Below are 20,178 nucleotides of genomic sequence, written 5' to 3' on the forward strand. Positions count from 1 at the left end.
AAAGTGAATAACAAAACTAATTATTGTTTTCCTTTCCTTCCTTTTTTTTTTTTTTTTTTTCTAGTTTCATCAACTGTGTAATTATTGTTAAAAATGAATATGAGAGAAGTTTGGAAAATAAAAAAAATGAGAATAAAAGGGGGTTAAGTTTCACTGGTGCCCTTGACTCCTCAGAGGACCAAAACTGACCATGACAAATTGACAACTACTAATACTGCTACTACGTCTGTAACCATCACTCCCGAATGAGGCAGTAAATCTATATCCGATCTCTTCCTCCGATCTCCGGCGAAGTCAAATGCCAAAGTGGCCCTTTCTCCACACCCGAACCAATTATTACCATTAGTCTCATTCAACACCAACATTAAGGTTTAAACCGCCATTCTTTCTCTTTCTTTCTTTCTTTGAGGACAACGTCGAACACTTTCATGGCTAGCACTCGAGAGGATGCTCTCTCGTTCTTGAACCCTTCTACTTCTTCTCCAGTCACAGTCTCCGACGCTGACAGCTTTCTGCTCGACAGCTCCCAAATCGGTAGCGCCTCCGGAAGCTTCCAAAACGAGGGATTTCTTGGAGGCCTTGATGCTACTGCTGCAGCTGTAAATATTGATGCTGAGTTTGGATTCTCTAGGCCTGATTTTAGGCAGAGCCCGTTGGTCGGAACAGTCGAGTTCTATGAGCGCCACGTGTTCCTTTGTTACAAGAATCCGCAGGTTTGGCCTCCTCGGATTGAGGCTGCTGAGTTTGATCGCTTGCCCAGGCTTCTTTCTGCCGCTCTATGTGCTAGGAAGGCTGATATGAAGAGACAGGTTGGTGGTTTTTTTCCCCCAGTTTTTCTCTTTGAGGTTTTAGTTGATCTGGATTTAAAATTTTTTTTTTATCTTAATTTATAGTGGGCTTTTAGTAATTTGTTGATTAATGGTTATTTGTGTTGATTTCTGGCAGATTTTTGGGTGGGTTCTTGGGGTTGAGGTTGGCATTTAGTGTATGTTGTTGCTTCGTTAAACTAAAAAGACCGAAAGACTAGTCTTTTTTGAGCATTACGCTAACAGGATGTTGCCTTTTTTATCTTGTATGCTGTTACGACCATCTTAATTTGTGTGGACAGTTATTTCATCAATTTCGTTACCTGCAAGAATTTTGAATCTTGAAACATGCATTTGTTAGTGTAATTTATGATCAATTTATTTTCAGTTGGTATGACAAATGATAATCAAAATTCTTGCTGATTAGTAGTATGCTCTGTCATCAATATATTATGTGTTTGTTGACCAATGTCTTCCTCAAAACTGGATCTTGAGCTGCATTTTACTAGTAGAATTAGGGCCAATGTGATATTGGATTTTGAGAAGCGTCTTTTTTACTCTTCTCCTGAACTGGACCTTAGGCTGCATTTTATCACTAGAGTTAGGACCAGCGTGATATTGGATTTTAAGAGGTGTCTTTTTTACTCTTTCCCGACTTCTGGTTGATGTATTTTGAGAGGATATGACACCATGAATCGTATTGCTCTGTCAGCAGAGTATGTTTTGTACTTTTTATTAGCAAATGTTTGTGCTGAAGCGTGCGTTTTGATTTGTGCGCGGATTCTACAGGAATATTTCTGGAAGTAATATAGTGGTTATTCCTCATATATTAGGAATGAGTTACCTATATAGAGAAATGTTCCACAACCTCTATCCTCTTTAGCTTGCCAAGTCTTGTAATGCCCAATGCTGCTAGCCATTGGATAAGGAGGTGGCTGCTCATCCGTGCAGGGGTGGCTGTGTGAAGTCTAGCTTTATAAACTTATGTTCCATTTTATGTGGGTGTACTTTCATTTCACAGCCTTGGATATTCAGAATCTCTAACTTTCTCTTTAATCCTTTTCTTTTAAGATTCGGTTAGCAATATGTGAGGGGCATGATGGAACTGAGACATCAAATGGTGATGTCCTAATATTTCCAGACATGGTCAGATACAGGTGAAGTAATGCATATCCGTTGTGGATTATGACGATTTTTTCGTAGCATGTGTTGATATTGAGCAATTAATGTAGGAGGTTAACTCATTTTGACGTGGACACGTTTGTTGAGGAAGTACTTGTGAAGGATGGTGAATGGTTGCCTGGAACACCAGAAGCTCTAAGGGGCTGGTACATATTTGTGTGTTGTCATGGTACTAGGGATAGACGGTGTGGTGTTTGTGGGCCTGCTCTTGTTAATAAGTTCAATGAAGACATCGAATTACATGGTCTTCAACATAAGGTATCTGTTAGTCCGTGCTCGCATGTTGGGGGACACAAGTATGCTGGAAACGTGATCATATTTGGGCCAAATATCCATAAAGAAATCACTGGTCACTGGTAATGAAAACCGCTTAATGTTTTGCCCCCCCAAACAAAAAATACCCGGGGTAGTTGATATCATCCTTAAGCTTTCTGCTTAGTACATGCTTTGTTGTTGATGTAAAACTTTTGCAGCTGCCCTTACGTTCTTTGATAACTGATTTGATTAGAATGTGCACATAGGTATGGGTACGTGACACCAGATGATGTACCAATTTTGCTTGAGCAGCATATAAGGAAAGGAGAAATTGTAGATTGGTTATGGAGGTAATTTTTCCTTTTAGTTCATGTACTTTTGGTTTTACTTCGTGTTTTATTTTAGCATTGCTCTGGCTACAACAAGCACGTGCCTGCATTTCTTGATATAATATATAAGGACATTTTCTGGCTCTTCAAGCAGTTAATGTAAGCCTTACCTTACTTAAGCTGTTAAGTAATGGGATGCAGTTTCATCTATTCAGTAAAAGTTTTTTGGAGAAGAAGTCTTATATTTCTAAGGCAAGTGCCTGGTAATATAAGGACTGGTAGAGAGTTACTGGACAGGGAGTTAGGTTGAGTATTATGTCATTTCTTCAGGGGACGGATGGGATTATCAGAAGATGAACAAATAAACTCTCAGGAACTACGGCTCACAATGAACTTGATGCAAACCAATGATAAGAGTTCCAATACATGTGGTTCTCAAGCAGAGGGATGTTGCCAGGCAAATGGAAACTCCCTTTGTTGCCAGAACCCTCCATTACCAGAAAAGAGAGAGACTCCTGAACTGAAAGAAGAGGCAGGAAAGTTTACAGCTGAAAAGAACAAGAGCCTTAAGAAACAAATTTCTCGACGGAATAGTGGCAAAGGGGCTTCCTGTCGCAAGGTCTGTTCTATGCCTACTTGGTTTGAAAGCTGGGAACGTGAAGACACATACGCAACACTCGCTGTTATTGGTGCTGTCCTATCAGTGGCCTTTGCCTATAATTGCTTCAAACAGTTAAGGTGAAATCTTAAAAATTCCTTTTAAGTTGCTTGCTGCTGTGACTTTGTATTACAAAACTCTTGGTTCTCATCTTCCATTCACCGGTTGCTTATTTTGAAGTTTCTGAAGGAAGATCAAAAAGTTTGGGTTAGAAGGGGAAAGGAAACACCATCAGATGTAGAAATTTAAAATTGGAGAATGCAAATGATATAAGATTGGTGTATTGTGCTTCTTGTTTGCGCCGCTCGGAATGCTGATATATGTAAATTCGGAATCTGTAACTGTCATATTAACAGCCTTTTGTAATCCTAATTTCTTTGTGAATATTTATCAATTCCATGTAAAGGTACCTGTGTCTTGTATGCTCCAATCTGAAAATTATGAAATTATGAACCTGGCCTGTTTCAAATCAAGATCCTGGCTTCAAATCCTTAGGAAGCAGATCATTTCTTCATGTAAGATAGGAGCTGATCATTGCATGTTATTTTTGGCAATTCAAGTAAATTCTATTAGGCAAAGCGGATGCAAGAAAAGAGAGGATAGATACTTGTGTCCACACGGACTTCCAACTCGTTCAATTCTTGCAAAGTAGCGCCGAACAACTGGGGCAGAAACATAGGGATGTGGTAAAACCTGGACACTCTACGAATCAACTGCGTTGAAGGCGTGAATATGAAAAGTAATCTAGATTATATGTTCTCGAGTTGGACCTCTTCATGGCAAAAGTATAAGAATCAGGTGTGGGTTGTAAAATATGGGTTGGAGTCGCCTGTATTTCATTTCGAAGTAAAAATTTGTTAAAAATTGGAACAAAGGCAAAGATTTGTTTTAATACGAGGTTCCATTTTTTCTTTGTAATTTACACTCACTTTCAGCGTAAGTTTCATTCTACTTTTAGGTTATGTATCCTTCCAATTTTAAAAGTTCTTACATTTCAACGACTTACTTACGCTTCGGAGCTCCTTTGACTTTTCAATCTTGACTCCCGGGATTTAAACAGGTTCTGTGGAACGAGCGATGAATTGAGTGGCAAGTATTCCACAAGCGGTACGATACGTATACAAGGAGTACACGTGATAGGGACCTTCCACTTAAACAAAAGGAAAAAAAACATCCTATTGAGAAATTACCGACCTTTATCAAGAATTTTCAACTGCTTTCTCGACGATTACTTTTTTTATCTACGCCTTTATGGCATTTCATATTTGAAGATTTCTTCAGCAGCACAACGCAATAACTCACAGGGCGTCAGGCGAAGCAGAACAGCAGATCCACCATTTTAAGTGCTCTTTTAGCGTCCCGTGCATGCGCATTCAGGTTAGATGTTGATTGGATCCATTACAAGTAAACAGCATAAGAATCTGAGAATGAGGCACCATAGGCCTGGCAGAATCAGCAGTATTGCCATGTAATTGGAATTCTTTTGGAACACTGGATCAGGATTTCTACAACGTTTATGAATAATGGTAGGATTATATACCCAGAGACTGGCACTATCTACTTGCGACTTAGCTTAGCTTAATCCAGAACCTGCGAATGAGATGGTGCAGGCGTTTAAAACTGTTTTCTATAATTAAATCTGCTCGCTTCAGAGCTGTCCCAAAATGCAATCACCTTAGATTTATACTACCAGATGATCTCCAGCTCAGTCAGCATTGATCTTGATGCCACGTAATGAATTTGAAACCCCATTTTGATTCCCAAGCCTCTGGAACTCTGTCTCTATAGTTTGAGCAATCTTGGCACCCTCTGGATCTGGCTCCGGGAAATCCACATGGAATGAACCCTGTTTGATGAGTGCATCAGCCTCTAGGAGCTTAGCTTGCTCCTTTGTGTAGTTGTACAGCTGTTCATGGAAACTATGGTCCAAGGAGAAACAGTCATCATATGTTCCATTTCTAGAATACCGAGATGAGCTAGAGCCTTCCTTTTTACAAAAATGTGGGAGAGATGCATAATCCATAATCTGCAAGTGAGTAATGAATGAGTTAGCATTCTATTAACCAAACAAGACATGCGAAACATTTGCAATTAGTTTGAGTACCTAATCCACCCGCCACCCAGGTGATCAAGCCATCACTTAGACCTATAGTGAAGTGTGTGTGTGTGTGCCTTTTTGAGAAACACGCAGAATGAGGGAGAGCACCCGATCAACAAACTCAGGAACTTGAACCGTAGTAAACAAGAGGCGATCTCTTAAACATTCTAAGAGCCATCTACACACAACTTTTCTTATTTATACAAGTGTTGACAGAATTTGATATGCAACTTTTGCTTTTCAAGTGTCTGTCCAAGTGGATATAGATGCAAATGATATCTATGGCGTCAGGTATTCATCTTCAGCAACACCATATTATGTTCACTTCGTTTGGACTATCTCTTAGGCCAAATTGAAAAGGGACCATTCTTAGTGAAATTGATTAATAATCAGTAGCATGAGTGAAAATTCAAGACAAAATGGAAAGCATAAGATTGGTTGTTGCAAAGATCAACTTTAAGTCTGGTTGAGGAAACTCCTAAGCTAGTTGCAAAAACAGTCAAACCATAAAAGCAAAGACTGCTTTGGACAATCGCTAATATCAGTATAAAGCAACATTATTCTCAAGATGAACTTTACCATCCAATGGCTGCCTCACCTTCAATAACTCATCTCTTCCACTCCCTGAGAGCACTTGAACTTTCTTCCTTGTTCTTTCTTGCAAAAGAGGTCTCACTACCTGTAAACAACACAAACTTTCTTAAGAAACATTACCATGCAAGCATTCAGTTATCCTTTCTCCTCCATGTTTTCTGACATCGTTTTTATACACATTAACAAGTATAAATATACACATGCTCACCTTCCAACACGCTGAAAATATGTATGGGGCATTTACAATGAAATAAGTGTCTGTCTTCTCTGGGTAATTCTGGTCATCTATTGTAGATAGAACAGTCGTTATCTGCCAAAACAAAAAACACAAATACAGATCAGTCCCAAGAAGGAATTTCAGAATTGAGTTATTATCTCTCCCATTAAAAAGATAAAAAGACAAAACAATGCATGCATCAATGTCTTGAAATTAAGAAAATGAAAAGAAAGTTACAGTCAACATTATAGTGGTAGAAGGTTACAAAATACCACAAGTTACTAAAAGTTCAGCAATCTTCATGAAGTATAAGCTACATTAGTTCATGACTTGCACTTAAACAAAGTTAAAAACAAAAGTACTGATTACTGCCAGAAGATACTGGATCTAGGGTGACGAACTTTGCTGGTAAAGAATTGTATTTAAAAAGAAGTCAAATAGAGGTTCTAAAATCCATAACTCTTTATTTTGGAGGGGGGGAGTTGGGGGTGAGGGGGAGAACGGGGTGGGAAAGCGTTTTGACCAGGCAAAGGAAGCTAATTCATCACTGATTCCTACAGATAACAACAGAACACTTCTGCTCTGAACACAAAAATCAATCATCTGAAATACCTTGATGTGGTTCAATGCAGAAAGCTTCAAACCAGTCATGTCCAAGACCTTTATACAAGTGCTGATATGTCGCCCAAATTTCTTTGTTGCAGAAGGCTATAACACTATAAGTGGTTAGTTTGATAGATAATCACCAGATAAGTTATGAGTAAATTTCATATACATTGACAGTGTATACACTATCAGCATTGGATCCATGACATGTGCAAAAGTTGGATTTTAAATTCAAATTTTACATAGTCATCATTCGTCCAAGGCTGACATTGTATACACTGTTAGCGTAGGAAAGACTAATCCATCAGTTATATGTAGAGAACAAAACATACCAATATCACACGGTCTCTATATTCATTCATTTGGATGTGAGACTGAATATAGTAGTGAATCTGTACAAGGAACAGTTCTACTTAGCAAGTTCACTTGCAGATAATACCACAGTACACAGTTGTTAATCAAGATAAAACTATGGTATCTTACAGATGCTTTGTCAAACATGCTGAGCCCCACACCAATAGCAATGACAGGAAGACCCTAAACATTTAAAAAGCAACAAGAAAACCATGAGCAGAGAGTCAACTAAAACATCACTGTTGGAACACTAAAAGCAGTCACTATTTGTTGAAAATGAGCTAAGGGAAAAGTGATCTAACGCAATAGATATACAGTTGATAAACATCATTATAAAACAGCAATACATGAAAATAATCAGGATAAGCATACATCATGTTACCTCCTTTGAGTATCCTGACATTCCCATAAGATAGGAATCTCTCAGTCCTCTGTACAAATCAGTGGGGATAATAGGTTTCTGCAGAGAACATATAATATTATTAGGAAGGACGAACTTCATCTGCCAACTTCCAATTCAATCTTTGATTCATTTAACATCCTAAAGCCCCTAAAAGTGTAATGCAATTGCAATACCTGCAACTATAATAGTTTAAGAAATTTTGGAAGTTGAAATTCATGCTAGTCTTAATGGGGCAATATCTTCAATGAGTAGGCTAAGCATAGGAGATTCTAAGCTTTTTTTAGCATAAAAGACAATTAACTCCATATGTCGTCTGCAATACCGTAACACTGAATCACAGCCAGAAATGGAAAAATAACTACACTTGTCCTCCATGAAATGACAAACACTAAAAGGAGGCATCATAACCACATCAACAACATATGTTGATCTGTTTGTACAGCATGTTATATCTTCCAAAAAATGATTATTTTTTATACTATTGCACTTCATCTTAAAACCTTAAAAGGTGTATACACAGAAAATTCATGCATTTAAGCAGACTGAACGCAAATCAATCATCGATCCAATCAATATTAATAAAATTATCAGAGGCAACAATATTACATCACTACAACTTGGAAAATGAGTAAATTTTGACATGATGATCAAACTCACCGTCAATATATCATCAATTTCATTTTGGATCCTCCAGTTTAAACTGTCAACAAGCTGCCAAAAACAAAAAAAAAAAAATTGAGAAAAGATGACAACTACAAATATCATGGCAAATGCAACGATTTATTTCAAAATTCTACTCAAATTAAATCAAACCATTTTATGAGCTTTGGAGACATTCCCATCCCTTGCTTTTAGAAACCTGATGAGGGTCCCAGATGGGTATCCTTGATGCACATTCTGCAGTCAAGGTAAAAAAACATTAGATAATTATTATAAATTTTCTGCACAGAGACTTATACTAACCATTCCTGGTTAAACTCAATAATCTAAGAAATTCACTCATGCAGAGACCATACCAAGATATTTCAATTTAACTTCCTATTTGTTTACTTGATCTGTGCCCTAATGCATGATGTCACGAAACCCTTACTGGTGCTTGCTTCATTTCAGGAAAATTCAATCTTGATTGCAAACATACCCAAGCAACAAACTAAAAGCTTCAAGCAATCAACAACAGCATTGAGTTGCATTGCTGCATCATAACCGATAATGGATGACATAAAAGGGAGTTTTGACTTGGCATTGACCATCACAGAGACCAAAAATTCACCAGCAACAGGAATTAATAAATATACACGGAAACAAAACCCCAAAAAAAAATAAAAAGGGGCAAAAACAAGGAACAAAAATTTCCAGCAAAAACCCAGATCAAGTTTGCTCTTTTACAACAGATCAATCACACTTTTCACACTTTCAAGTGTACAACCATACAAAAAAATTACGAATGGGCTAAAGGGCTAACCTGAAAAGTCTTCTTGAGCGGCTCAGCAACTGCAAAATAGGCGAAAAAGAAAGTGTAAACAACAGATCCAGGGAAGAAAGACTATCAAGTCAATGAAATATGGGGTGTAAAAATTGTAAAGGAGCTGACTTTCTTCCATCAGAGTTTGAAATTCCTTGATACTTTCTTCAGTGATGAACACCATTTTCTGCTTTTCTGGTAATCTTGCACTTCAAAAAATTTAATGAGTAGATTCAGACTTTTGTTTTGAATTTTCTGGCCTTTCTCCTTGCTAGCCTTGTATAGTATCCTTAATTTGTATTTTGCGCAATAACTTTTTTTGTGGGTAATTTTCTAGAGGTGAGGTATTGGTTTCAGACAATTAATGTCTGTGGTGAATTGTTGTGGCCCTTGTGGAAGTACGAGCCTGCCTCTGCCTTCTCTGCTCATTTCTATACAGCTTTTTAATGCTGTTGGCATTAAAGTATGATGCATGAATTGAAATTTACACAAAATTTTGTAGTATTCTTCTTTAATTCTCTTTTTTTTTTTGGCTTGACTTGCAATACCGGTCAACTATTTTGAGCAGTACGACAGATTTGACTAATTTATGCAGCAAATTTGTTGTTATCACCCAAAAAATATGTGCTTGATTATGTCAATTTATTTCAGCACTAAGTTTCTTATTTGGTTTTTTTTTTTATTGTTTAGGACACTAAGGTATGTTTGATGAAATTGAAATATAAATCTGAAATATAAATTCGTTAAGTGATTGAATTATTAAGGAATAAATATGATATATTTGAGTATATGACACATCACATTAAATAATAAGTGCAAAGTCATACATTTGATAAATGAATAGTGAATAGTTTATCATTTATTATTTTGGAAGTTTTATTCAAAAAAATTCAATGTCACTTAATTAATTAAAAATAAGTTTATATATTTTATTGTTATTATGAAATGTTTTATTAAGATTTGAATATGAGAAATTTAAAAGATGAATTAGGTCATGAAATAGAACCTAAATAAGCACACATAAAAGTGCTCGATGAGAACTAAACTACCATTGAACCAGACGGGTACGCTCTGCACCCCTATGAATTTTTTAAGAAACCACATATTGCGACAACTGATGGAAGACAATATTTAAACTCTTGACCTCCTACGCCACCAAACCTTATAGGCTTTGTGGTGGGCAAGGTTTAGTGTGCTCATTATTAGATCATTAAAGTTACCACCAACCCCTAAATCATAATATCCTTCTGGGAAAAAAAGATAAAATATTAATTTATTTTTTGTTATTTATACTTCCACCGTTTTTTTAATCAAATAGTCTAATAAATAAAATCTATATGATTGGAATGACAAAGAAAGTGTAATTAACAAAAATGGAAGTGCAAATAATATTTCTCAAAGAAAAAAGGAAAAAATTTAATAATAACACCGGACTCACTTCTGCATAGAGGAACTCCTTTTATTTTTATGCTTCTATAGGTACTTTGATAAGTAAATCCGAAAACGTAATAAAAAAAAAAGATATGATTTGCTGCATCTAAGATATAAAAGGTATGATTGATCAAATTTGTAACCCCAAATTTCGAGAGGGTATAAATTCTTTGCAGTGTATAATATGATCACGGATTTGATGCAAAAAAAGAAATAAATGAAGGTATGGTGGAGATATGAAAATTTTCTTCTAAAATAGGAGCAAAAGTACAAGCCACTTATAAAGGCGTCTACCGTATAATAAGGTATGTCGTATTTAGCAATGTGGCTCATACGAAGAATGAAGTTGTGACGATTGTCGGTGATGCCTACAAATGATGCGGCTGATTACGGCCAAATATAAATGAAATGCAGAAAAAAATAAAGAAATAGGAATACACAAAGCGGTGCATTTACTTTTAGGGCCTAGTTTTTTTTTTCCCTGCTTGTGAGAGTTGACGATAAATAGGTTTGACATTATTTAAATAATTCGACTAAATCATGGCCTCAACCAACTTTAGGGCTAATTCGATTAAGACATTATATATTATTAGTTTAGGACGTACAGGTTGCTAAAATGTCACACTCAAGGGCTGGCTATCATCCATCAGTATATGCAAAGTTTGCATATAAAATTAGGATTAATCTTCTGTACACTGATAATATATATACTTTCACCATTAGATACATGGCGCATAATTCGAATTTGAATTTAAAAATCAAATTTTGTCTATATGTTGTATATTCAATCGTGAATCTTATTTGAATTACACGAACCTCCTATTATTATTTTGAAACGAATAAACGAGAAAATATTTACAGATTTTAAAAATATTCTTATTATACAAAAAATAGGATATTAAATTTAAGTATGAGAATGTATAGCTTGATTTATCAAATTTCTTTTTCTCTTTCCGTTTCTTAAATCTTAAATCTTACTCTTAGAGTGAAGTCTGATTTTCAGTCTAATTTTCAAGCATGAAAAATCTCGAGAGAGAGGTCAAGCCAAACTATAGGCGACACCTTTTATTGGGTTTGTTTGGATAGATTATTATTTAAAATAATTATTTTAGTATTTTTTGTGATGTGATATATTTGAGATAAAAAAATTATTAAAAATATGAAAAGGTGGTTGCGCTACAGCTACTGTAACGCGCTTCCTGCCCTTTTCGCTGTCAGCGCACTGACCTTTTCCGTTTCTGCTCGGTAGAACGGAGAATATACGACAGACTTTTATACGTAATAATTATATTGACTAGCGTTCAAAGAACAGAATAATTTGACAAAGCTCTGAGATGGTTGGGCCAAATTGCCCCTGTGAACTGGCTCTTGTTTTCAGGAATAAAAGTCGAGTAAACCTTGAAATGTTTTGAAATTGCTCTCGAGAGTCTGCTTTTGAAATGTTTCCCTTTTTCCTGCTTCACCAGTTTATACCATTTCAATTCAAAGTTGTCATGCTAAAGCCATTGAATTGTAAAGTGTGGTAAACGAGGTGTAGGGAAAAGAAAAGGATAAAACTAATAAGAGAGAATTAGCAATTTAATATCCTTCTTTGAGAAAGCTAGTAATACAAGTGCCGCCTAGGGGTCGATTTTTAAATGGTGAAGTTTGAAGTTTCTTATAGTTTTTTTTATTTTTCCAATTTGGAGGGGAAGCTACTTGGCAACAGTTTCCCCTATATTTTTTCTGCCATTCCTTACATGGTTGGCGCTCACCAAGAAGGAGTCAGGTGTTAAAATTTTTTTTTTTTTAAAAACGTAACTAATTTGAAAAAAAAAATCTATAATCACGTGTGTTCCATTAAAAAAAAAAATCATTTCTCGTAGTCAAATAAGTGGGAATCTATATATATATATTAATAATTATTATCATCTGTTGTATTTATATACTTGCCCTGTTTAATCTTACTTACCTTGCCTTTTCTTGTATTTATTTACTTTCTTTAATCCATTTTACATTTCTAAAAATATAACATCTCATATAATATTTTAATAGAACACCCTTGAAACAGATCGTAAAAACAAAAAAGCAGTTGCACCAAAAAAAAAATAAAATTCCCTCAATCAAAATATACGTGCGGGACCTTTTCCACCAAAATATGCACATGTCCATGTGACCACATATGCCATCATTCACAAACAGCCAACTTCATATGTTGGTAAAGGCCACCTAACCACTATGATTATTCCTACTAATTCAATCAAGACTTTTTTCTTTTAATACTAGTATATGTCGGAGGTTCGAACTTCAAACCTCACGCTTACACTCTCGTCTAGTGGGTTTTGTCCTTGAGATTCACATTCAAAAATTGCCAATCTCGTCAATCGATCTGGGTTTGTCCTTCACTCTTTATGGATCGTTCGGCAACCTCTCCTTCATTCTCTACATAATCAAAAGATGATTTTCCACCGTACCATAGTATCGTGTTTTCCATCCGCTTCCATATTCCATTCCAAACTCTGCCTATCATCAAAAAAGAAACCACAAAGGAGGAAAAAAAAAAAAAAAAACTGAAAACAGAGAAACGTAAGTGCATGCTGCAGCATTTTGACTTGTCTCATTCAATATCATTATCGGAATTGATGCCATCTTTTATTTTCGCTGCATTTCGCTTTTCCACAGAAAGACGGCACCCCTTGAGTCTCTTGCCACTCATCCATCGATCGATGCTTCCGATCGTATTGTTGGATTCTTTAAGCATTGAGCTAAAAACAAGAAAAAGGAAAAGAATCTCACTCTTTCAAATTCTCAAGTATTGATGGTGCTTTATCTTGGTCGATGGACCTCTGACCATTGCTTCTTTTGGAGTACACATGAAAAAATTCAACTAACGTAATTGACCCGAACGAACAAACAAACAGAGCAGTCGTAAAATATTCAGAAGGAACGTGCATGCATGGTAAACTGTTCGAACATAATGCCAATCTCTTCAGAATATGAATCAATGTACGTGGAAGCTCGCACGAAGCAGCCAGCTAATCCAATGTAGTAATAGCGTGCAGGAGTCAAAAACTTATGAATCCACTTTAGAATCTAAGCATCCACAATTACGCATGCTCCTGTCCTGTCTTTTGCTTTTCAGGCCCGACTACGTACTGTGGTCTGTAACCTTATCATATCCAATGGTTATGTTTCATGCGATAATTTTTATGAAAATAGGGAAAAAATTTGGACGCGCGGTTGATGTTGGCAATTAAACATTTTTCACATCAAGTACCAAAATCAGATAAAACTACATCCTAAGCCAGTCCTTCTCCCTTCTTTTCTTTTTTTTTTTTTTTTGTTTTGAAGGTGAGCTAATCCTTCTCCTTTTGAACCATATATGTTCCTTTTTCAGCATTAAAAAAGAAAAATTTCTCCTGCATCAAGCCTGGCCATATGGGAAAGATTTGCTACCAAGATCAACTAGGTTCAATTTTTATCTCTCTCGTTGCCGTTTGTGAAAAGATGAATTTCCATGGACGTGAGTGAGGACCATATCTGTAGCTTAATGCAAAGACCATGCTGGACAGTTTGTGGTTGATAATTGTGCTTGGGACAAAAGAGAAGTCACAAAACAACGAACATCCGAGCAGCCCAATATTTGCTCCCCACTTAAATATGTTACTGAATTTTTGGTAAGTAAAAAGCCAATAAATAATGCAAATCTTTCCATTTGAGGACATGGAAGATGACAGCCGAAAGAAATAGAAGCGCAGCAAGGAGGAGGTGGAGGAAGGAAATGCAAGGACCACAATTCCACCAGCACTAAATGTTACTACCACATTGGATTATTGAAGAGATTGAGAGACTTTCTCCAGCTCTATTCTATATTATGTCCTACGCGTATGTCTGTCGTTGTATATGTGAATTATCTGTCCGTCCGGCTCTCTCATAAGTCATAATATAAACTTTAGAAAAGAATGAGAACGATATGTCGACCAATGAATGGAAAGGAGGATACCCCAAATTTCATCATGACTACAAGGAGTACTAAATATAAAGTGGTAAAGAACATTTTAAGTGTGGACTATAGTCTTTATATGTGGAGGCTGCATCTTATCATCATCCCAACCAGCATTTTTGTACTGGAATATGCTATTGGCATCCTCGAGAATTTAGCCCAGTAGTTAATACTGAAATTTCAGAAGTTGGAAGTTTTGTTTTGAACCCAAATTTCCTTTTCTTTTTTTGCTTCTTAAATTTTATCCGTCATTTCTTTAAGTGAAAGAAAAAAAAAAAAAAAGGAAAAGGATTGTCGAGAATGGCACGTCATCTTCCATGGCTGATTACAATCGCTGCTAAGGGGCTCTTTCAAAAATTGAGCAGAATGGTGTGTGATATTTATGTCCTTTTTCAAAACATGCGGGGATAGCTCAGTTGGGAGAGCGTCAGACTGAAGATCTGAAGGTTGCGTGTTCGATCCACGCTCACCGCATTTTACCTTTTTTCCCCCTGGGTAGTGGTATTTTGTCCCCTTGCAAAAGGACACATTTATTCGAATTCTATAATGGGAACTTCTGCCTTCAGCCAAGGTTACCACCACCCTTCGGCCTACATCCAACTTGGTAAAAATTGGGCGAGTAAAAGTACATGCTTCAGTAACTCGAAATTGCAGTTAAATGACTCTTGATTGGGATCGCTTCATGGCCCACAAGCATTTTTACAAACAAGGGAAGGAGCATCCCCAAGAAAGAAGGGTAGGAGTGCCTGAAAATGGAGATGATGTTCGCTTCTGACAAATACGTTGGTGTACGTGTTGTTGCTCCATGAAGGCTCACATCATTAAAAAGAGATTTTTAAGTGTCAAAATTCACATTATGGACTGATAAGCGTTAAAACACTTTTCAGTATTTGCAATACAACAAATGGAACTGTTCTTTAACAACATCAAGCAATAATATGATCAACAACTTCTCCAACATAAGAGAACCCTGACTTCCAACAGCTTTGCTATGTCCAGGTAGGTGCTACGTATTTCCCTTGGCGGAAACAAATAGCCAACCAGCTTTGAAAGCCATTAAAAGAAATCAAATTCGAGGTAATTATCAGAATTTTGCTGAAAGGGCATAGCTCCAGGAGCAGGCTTTTCACCGGTTGATGCTGTTGGGACGGGAATCTTCTCAATCTCGAATGGCCTTGGGATCTCTGGAGGGCTTGCACAGCGAATCAGAGCCCAATTTACACCTTCAAAGAAGGGATGTTGCTTAATTTCAGTTGCCCCACGTTTGTATGCCAACCTATGTTGTGGCTCTTTTACTAGCAACCCTCTTATAAGATCTCTAGCCGAAAAACTGACGACAGGAGACTCTGGAAATCGAAGGGGCTGCCCGACAACATTGAATAAGGTCGCTCGATTCCCGGATCCCTTGAAGGGAGTCTTACCAAACAATAACTCGTAAAGGAAAATTCCAAAGGTCCACCAGTCCACAGCACTGCCGTGCCCTTCTCCTTTGATGATTTCAGGTGCTAGATACTCGTGGGTTCCAACAAATGACATTGATCGTGCTCCAGTTGGCTCTGCAATGAGCTCTGGCAGTGGGCTGACTTGGTTACCAATTTCGTTTTTCGGTTTCCTTTCTTTCTTCGATTTACTTGAAAAGATTCTAGGAGTAAAACATGTTGTGGGAACCACGCATGATGGTTGGATACAAGATGGCTCAATGCATGCAGGTTGGACACAATAAACAGGATTCTTCCGGAGAGGCTCAGTTTCGAGGGATGATGATTTGACAAGTGTCGGGCTGACGGTACAGCGAAGCGAGAGGTCAAAGTCGGATAGCATTATGTGTCCATCTTCCCTTACAAGAACATTTTCTGGCTTGAGATCACGGTAAACAATGCCAAGCATATGAAGATACTCCAAAGCAAGGAGCACTTCTGCAACGTAAAACCTGCATGGCAGAAGAAGACTAAGATTAATGCAAATGCAATGAGGAACCAAAAACAATAATAGTATGCCATTCTATTAGGTCTTAATCAACCCAAGTAACAGCTAATCATGCGTAACCAAGTTCAGCATCGAAGATTTACATGTTCAACATTCAGATCAACCAAACGACATTATCCATTGCACGTTCCATATTTAGAAACTAAAAACATAAATGTAAAGAATTTCAGGATAACGACAAGCATCAAAATTATTAGCAGAATTCAAAAAAGTCAAGTAAATGGGATATCTAACATGGAAAAAAGATGAACAAGAAGCAGATACCTAGGATCAACTTGGACTGTGTAATAATCTGTTATCTAGGCAAGACAGGAGACAAATTGTCATGACAAGAGTTCCTAGCTAAAAAAATGCTAAACCAAAACTTTCCTCTTTTTCCACCAAATTACAAGATTGGCCTTAACCGTTGCCTACTCAAACTATTATCTGTCATCATCCACTTAAAGAAGGTATATATATGGGATATAATCTGAGCATACAAAAAGATCTAGCCAAACCATAATGAAAAGGAAATATAGACTTGTGAACAGGTTTTATAAAGGTTTTCATACTGTATCTCAATCGCCTCACATGCTTTTAATCAATTCAACATTTAAAAAAAAAAATCATTCTGCTTTTTCCCCACACAACAAAAGCTTCTCCATATTTCACGGAAAACTTAACCCCCGTCTACAGCCAAAATGGTCTCATAGATGCATAGTGAAGTTTTCAACATGACAATTTACTTGGCTAGAAATTAACTAAAACTATTGTTTTTCAACATATTGAAGAATGAAGGGAAATGCAATTTTTAAGTTCTCTGGCTTAGAAATCTTATAGTTATAAATTATCTTCAAACAGGTTTCTTGCAGGAAGTCATATTGTAACGAAGCTTGATTACACCAGTCCACTTTCCAACCACATACACACTAGGAAGGGCTTAGCAGTGCTAGTATGCTTTTTTGGGGTGCCATGCAAGCATGCTAAATACACTGAGAAGATACTTCGCAAGTCAAATAACAATTGGACTCATAGTTAGGAATTGCCAGTTAATCACACTGTCATTATTTGTCATATCAGGTCTTACATAGAAGCTAAGGCGCGGCAAAAAGTAACTAGAAGAAACCACTCATGCTCAGGAACAACATTGCATAGAAAGTGATGAGGTGATGTGGCATTGGTCACCATCAAAAGAAATTTCAAGCTCTCTAAAAATCGCTCTTTCAAGCCTTGTATGACCTTTGCAGGAACTTAACATCCACAACCCAATGAAGAAAGGAAAAAAAGTATTCAACAATTCCATCAAAAGATATTTTCTGATTTTCTTCACCAGCAAACGCAGTAGAAAGTAATTAGCCAATTAAAACCACACAAAAACTGGTAAATATCAAATGAATGCAAGCAAAAGACTTCCAAATACACTGTCAACCAAAGAAAAAACAAGCACATTTAGTTGAAAGGACATATAATTGTATATATGCCAACCAACTAAACGCTATGAGGAGGGTCAAGTTGCATACTTCACAGCTTGTTCTGGGAAATGCTTTCCTGGTTGCCTCTGCCGAAGTGTGTGCAAGTCACCACCTGGACAGAACTCCATCACCAAACATGAAAACTTTTCAGTCTCAAAATGGGTATACAATGTCGGAAGGAAAGGATGGTCCAAACACTGCAATATTTCTCTTTCTGTCTGAGCGCGAAGCAATTTCTTACGGCTGGCTAGTGATGCTTTATCCATAACCTTCATGGCAAAATAACACTTTGTACCGCACAACTCCGAGAGATAAACACTTCCAATATCACCACAACCCAACTTCTTTAGCAATCTGAAATGCCTCAAATCTAAGACCCCTTCCTTTGATCGGACAGCTTGGATGGCTTCCCATCTCGAGTCATTTGCTTTATGAGGCTTATTAATGCTACTGCTCAAGCTGCTACAAGTACTTTCATCACTTACATTACTACTAGTGCTACCCCTACAAATGCTGCTCTTGCCACTCTCAACAAAATCAGCTCGATCACTAATTTTGGCACTTCCACTTGTTTTTGCAAGACTACTGGCTCCATCACTCACTTTAGCAGAACTCACTCCATCCTTGACTGTTCCACGTTCAGATGTTTTCTTTTCCTGATCAGCTATGTTCTCAACCGAGCCCTTTGTTTCAGTAGCTGGAGGACTCAAGCTTGCTTGTGTTTGCTTAGTGTTTCCCAAACGCAAGCTCGTATCTAGTTTACCAGCTAAACTATCTAGTAACCCATTCTGGCCAGCATTATGCAACTTCTTGTTCGCTGTTGTTTCTATATTAAGCTGCTTGGGTGGAACTTCTTGAGCAACTGAAGCAGTACCTGATTTGCTTGTCTTTGAGGCTAGCAAAGGTGAAGGCTTTCGGGAAATTCCTTCTAATGTTTCAATTCCAAATGCTTTGTTCTGCTTATCCAAGGAACCCTTAGTACCAGATCTCGAGGCCATTGAAAGGAGTACAGACTTCTTAAATTGATCGAACTAAACAGACCCATCACTTGGCCCCCAGGTTCAGCACATGACCCCCTCTGTTATCAAAATCAAAGCTTATCATCTCACTCTCCATCAACAGCTGCAAGATATATACCAAAATTGGAAAAAGAAAAAGTAAATATAGATCTTAACTTTTCTGAGACAAACATGAAGAACGCTAGCAATTAATTTTTTCAGAGTTGAGCTTCTCCCCTTAACCATAGCGAAAAGATTAAAATAATATTGTCAACACAAAATCAGCAAAAATTTGATAATATGGATCCTAAGGAGCTGATCTCTGAGCAATTAATTGCATTCTGCAAACGTAAACAGATAACAGGACATAAATAAATTCAACAAACAGTCCAAACTCAATCAAAACACAAAAGAAGTTGAAAAGTAGTGAGCAAACGACATGTTACCAGATATGATCAAAAGTTGCATGCCAGTTAAATTACATGCAAGTGCAGATCAATGCTGAAAAGGGATAAGAAAGAACATTTCTAACAAGAAAATATCCCAATCTAAGTACAACATGGTCATCTATCTACCTCCAAAGGCCATCCTTTTCTTGAGCTGAAAAAAGCTAAACCTTAAAAAGCAAAGTCGAATGCTTTTACTAAAACCAAATTTGAAGAAAGTGTGATTAATCTCCTACATTAAAATGGGGGTTCCTTACCAGCTCTCCTGAGTCATCAGCCACCACAAAGCAAAGGATAAGAACGAAATAATGAAGCTATACAAAGAGAAATAAAAAAAAACAAGAAAATGGTCAAAGAAAAAAGCACACAGATCTTGAACAAAGACCCACCTCTTTGAAAGAGAACCCTACCAAGAAAAATCCAAAAACCCCACAAAGTCCCAGATGGTTAAAAAAAGGGAAAATAAAAAAAAAAAAAGAAAACAAAGTTGAGAACATAGAGAAGCAAATCCACCAAGCAAATCACACTGGAACAGTTCAAAAGTAATGAAAAAGAAGTCCAAAAAAGATACCTGAAGTCACAAAGATCCCAACTTTAGGGTTTTTCTTGCCCCTTACTTTAACGATTAGCAATGGTGGAGAAAGAGCAATCACTGTTGAGAAAGATAAAAGAGAGAGCGACCCTTCTTCCTCCTGCCTAAAATGCGTGGAGAGAGATTGAAAAAGAAATGAAAAGAAAAGAAAGCTTAGGCCTTTGAGATTGTAGAAAGTTGAGTTTGGTATTTGGTAAAACTGTGTGAGGTGTATTTTTCATTCAGTCTCTCTGCTGTCTGCTCTACTAATATATTACTATTATATTTTTCTTTCGGTCCAAATTACCAATGCACACATTAGAAATGTGTGTGTGTGTGTGAGAGAGAG

At 37.0% G+C, this 20,178-nt stretch overlaps 3 protein-coding genes and 1 non-coding gene across 7 annotated transcripts; 2 read left to right on the forward strand and 2 right to left on the reverse strand.

Moving 5' to 3' along the window:
• The first annotated feature begins 150 nt into the window (after positions 1 to 150).
• LOC113690935 (uncharacterized) lies at positions 151 to 3,703 on the forward strand. Its single transcript, XM_072049382.1, has 6 exons — positions 151 to 809; positions 1,878 to 1,963; positions 2,039 to 2,344; positions 2,510 to 2,593; positions 2,903 to 3,310; positions 3,411 to 3,703. Exons 1-6 carry the CDS (start codon positions 429 to 431, stop codon positions 3,415 to 3,417), a joined length of 1,272 nt encoding a protein of 423 aa, XP_071905483.1. The 5' UTR covers positions 151 to 428; the 3' UTR covers positions 3,418 to 3,703.
• Positions 3,704 to 4,674: 971 nt separating this feature from the next.
• LOC113688281 (phosphatidylinositol/phosphatidylcholine transfer protein SFH9-like) lies at positions 4,675 to 9,426 on the reverse strand. Its single transcript, XM_027206070.2, has 11 exons — positions 9,094 to 9,426; positions 8,965 to 8,993; positions 8,316 to 8,399; positions 8,160 to 8,213; positions 7,482 to 7,559; positions 7,229 to 7,282; positions 7,078 to 7,137; positions 6,752 to 6,847; positions 6,131 to 6,232; positions 5,927 to 6,007; positions 4,675 to 5,256 (listed from the first exon to the last, which is right to left on the reverse strand). Exons 1-11 carry the CDS (start codon positions 9,146 to 9,148, stop codon positions 4,936 to 4,938), a joined length of 1,014 nt encoding a protein of 337 aa, XP_027061871.1. The 5' UTR covers positions 9,149 to 9,426; the 3' UTR covers positions 4,675 to 4,935.
• Positions 9,427 to 14,778: 5,352 nt separating this feature from the next.
• TRNAF-GAA (transfer RNA phenylalanine (anticodon GAA)) lies at positions 14,779 to 14,851 on the forward strand. Its single transcript has one exon. It is a non-coding gene; the product is annotated as a tRNA-Phe (tRNA).
• A 347-nt stretch (positions 14,852 to 15,198) lies between these two features.
• LOC113743424 (serine/threonine-protein kinase D6PK-like) lies at positions 15,199 to 20,142 on the reverse strand. 4 transcript variants are annotated; one of them, XM_072049384.1, is made up of 3 exons: positions 19,830 to 20,142; positions 17,863 to 18,892; positions 15,199 to 16,307 (listed from the first exon to the last, which is right to left on the reverse strand). In XM_072049384.1, exons 2-3 carry the CDS (start codon positions 18,810 to 18,812, stop codon positions 15,434 to 15,436), a joined length of 1,824 nt encoding a protein of 607 aa, XP_071905485.1. In that variant the 5' UTR covers positions 18,813 to 18,892; positions 19,830 to 20,142; the 3' UTR covers positions 15,199 to 15,433. The 4 variants fall into 4 exon arrangements, with proteins under 4 accessions (XP_071905485.1, XP_027127223.1, XP_071905484.1 ...); XM_027271422.2 differs by having other exon boundaries at positions 17,863 to 18,936; positions 19,830 to 20,139; XM_072049383.1 differs by lacking the exon at positions 19,830 to 20,142 and adding an exon at positions 19,516 to 19,665 and having other exon boundaries at positions 17,863 to 18,936.
• Between the last annotated feature and the right edge of the window lie 36 nt (positions 20,143 to 20,178).

Source organism: Coffea arabica, chromosome 5e (genome assembly GCF_036785885.1).
Source record: "Coffea arabica cultivar ET-39 chromosome 5e, Coffea Arabica ET-39 HiFi, whole genome shotgun sequence".
In the NCBI taxonomy this organism is placed as follows: Eukaryota; Viridiplantae; Streptophyta; class Magnoliopsida; order Gentianales; family Rubiaceae; genus Coffea; species Coffea arabica.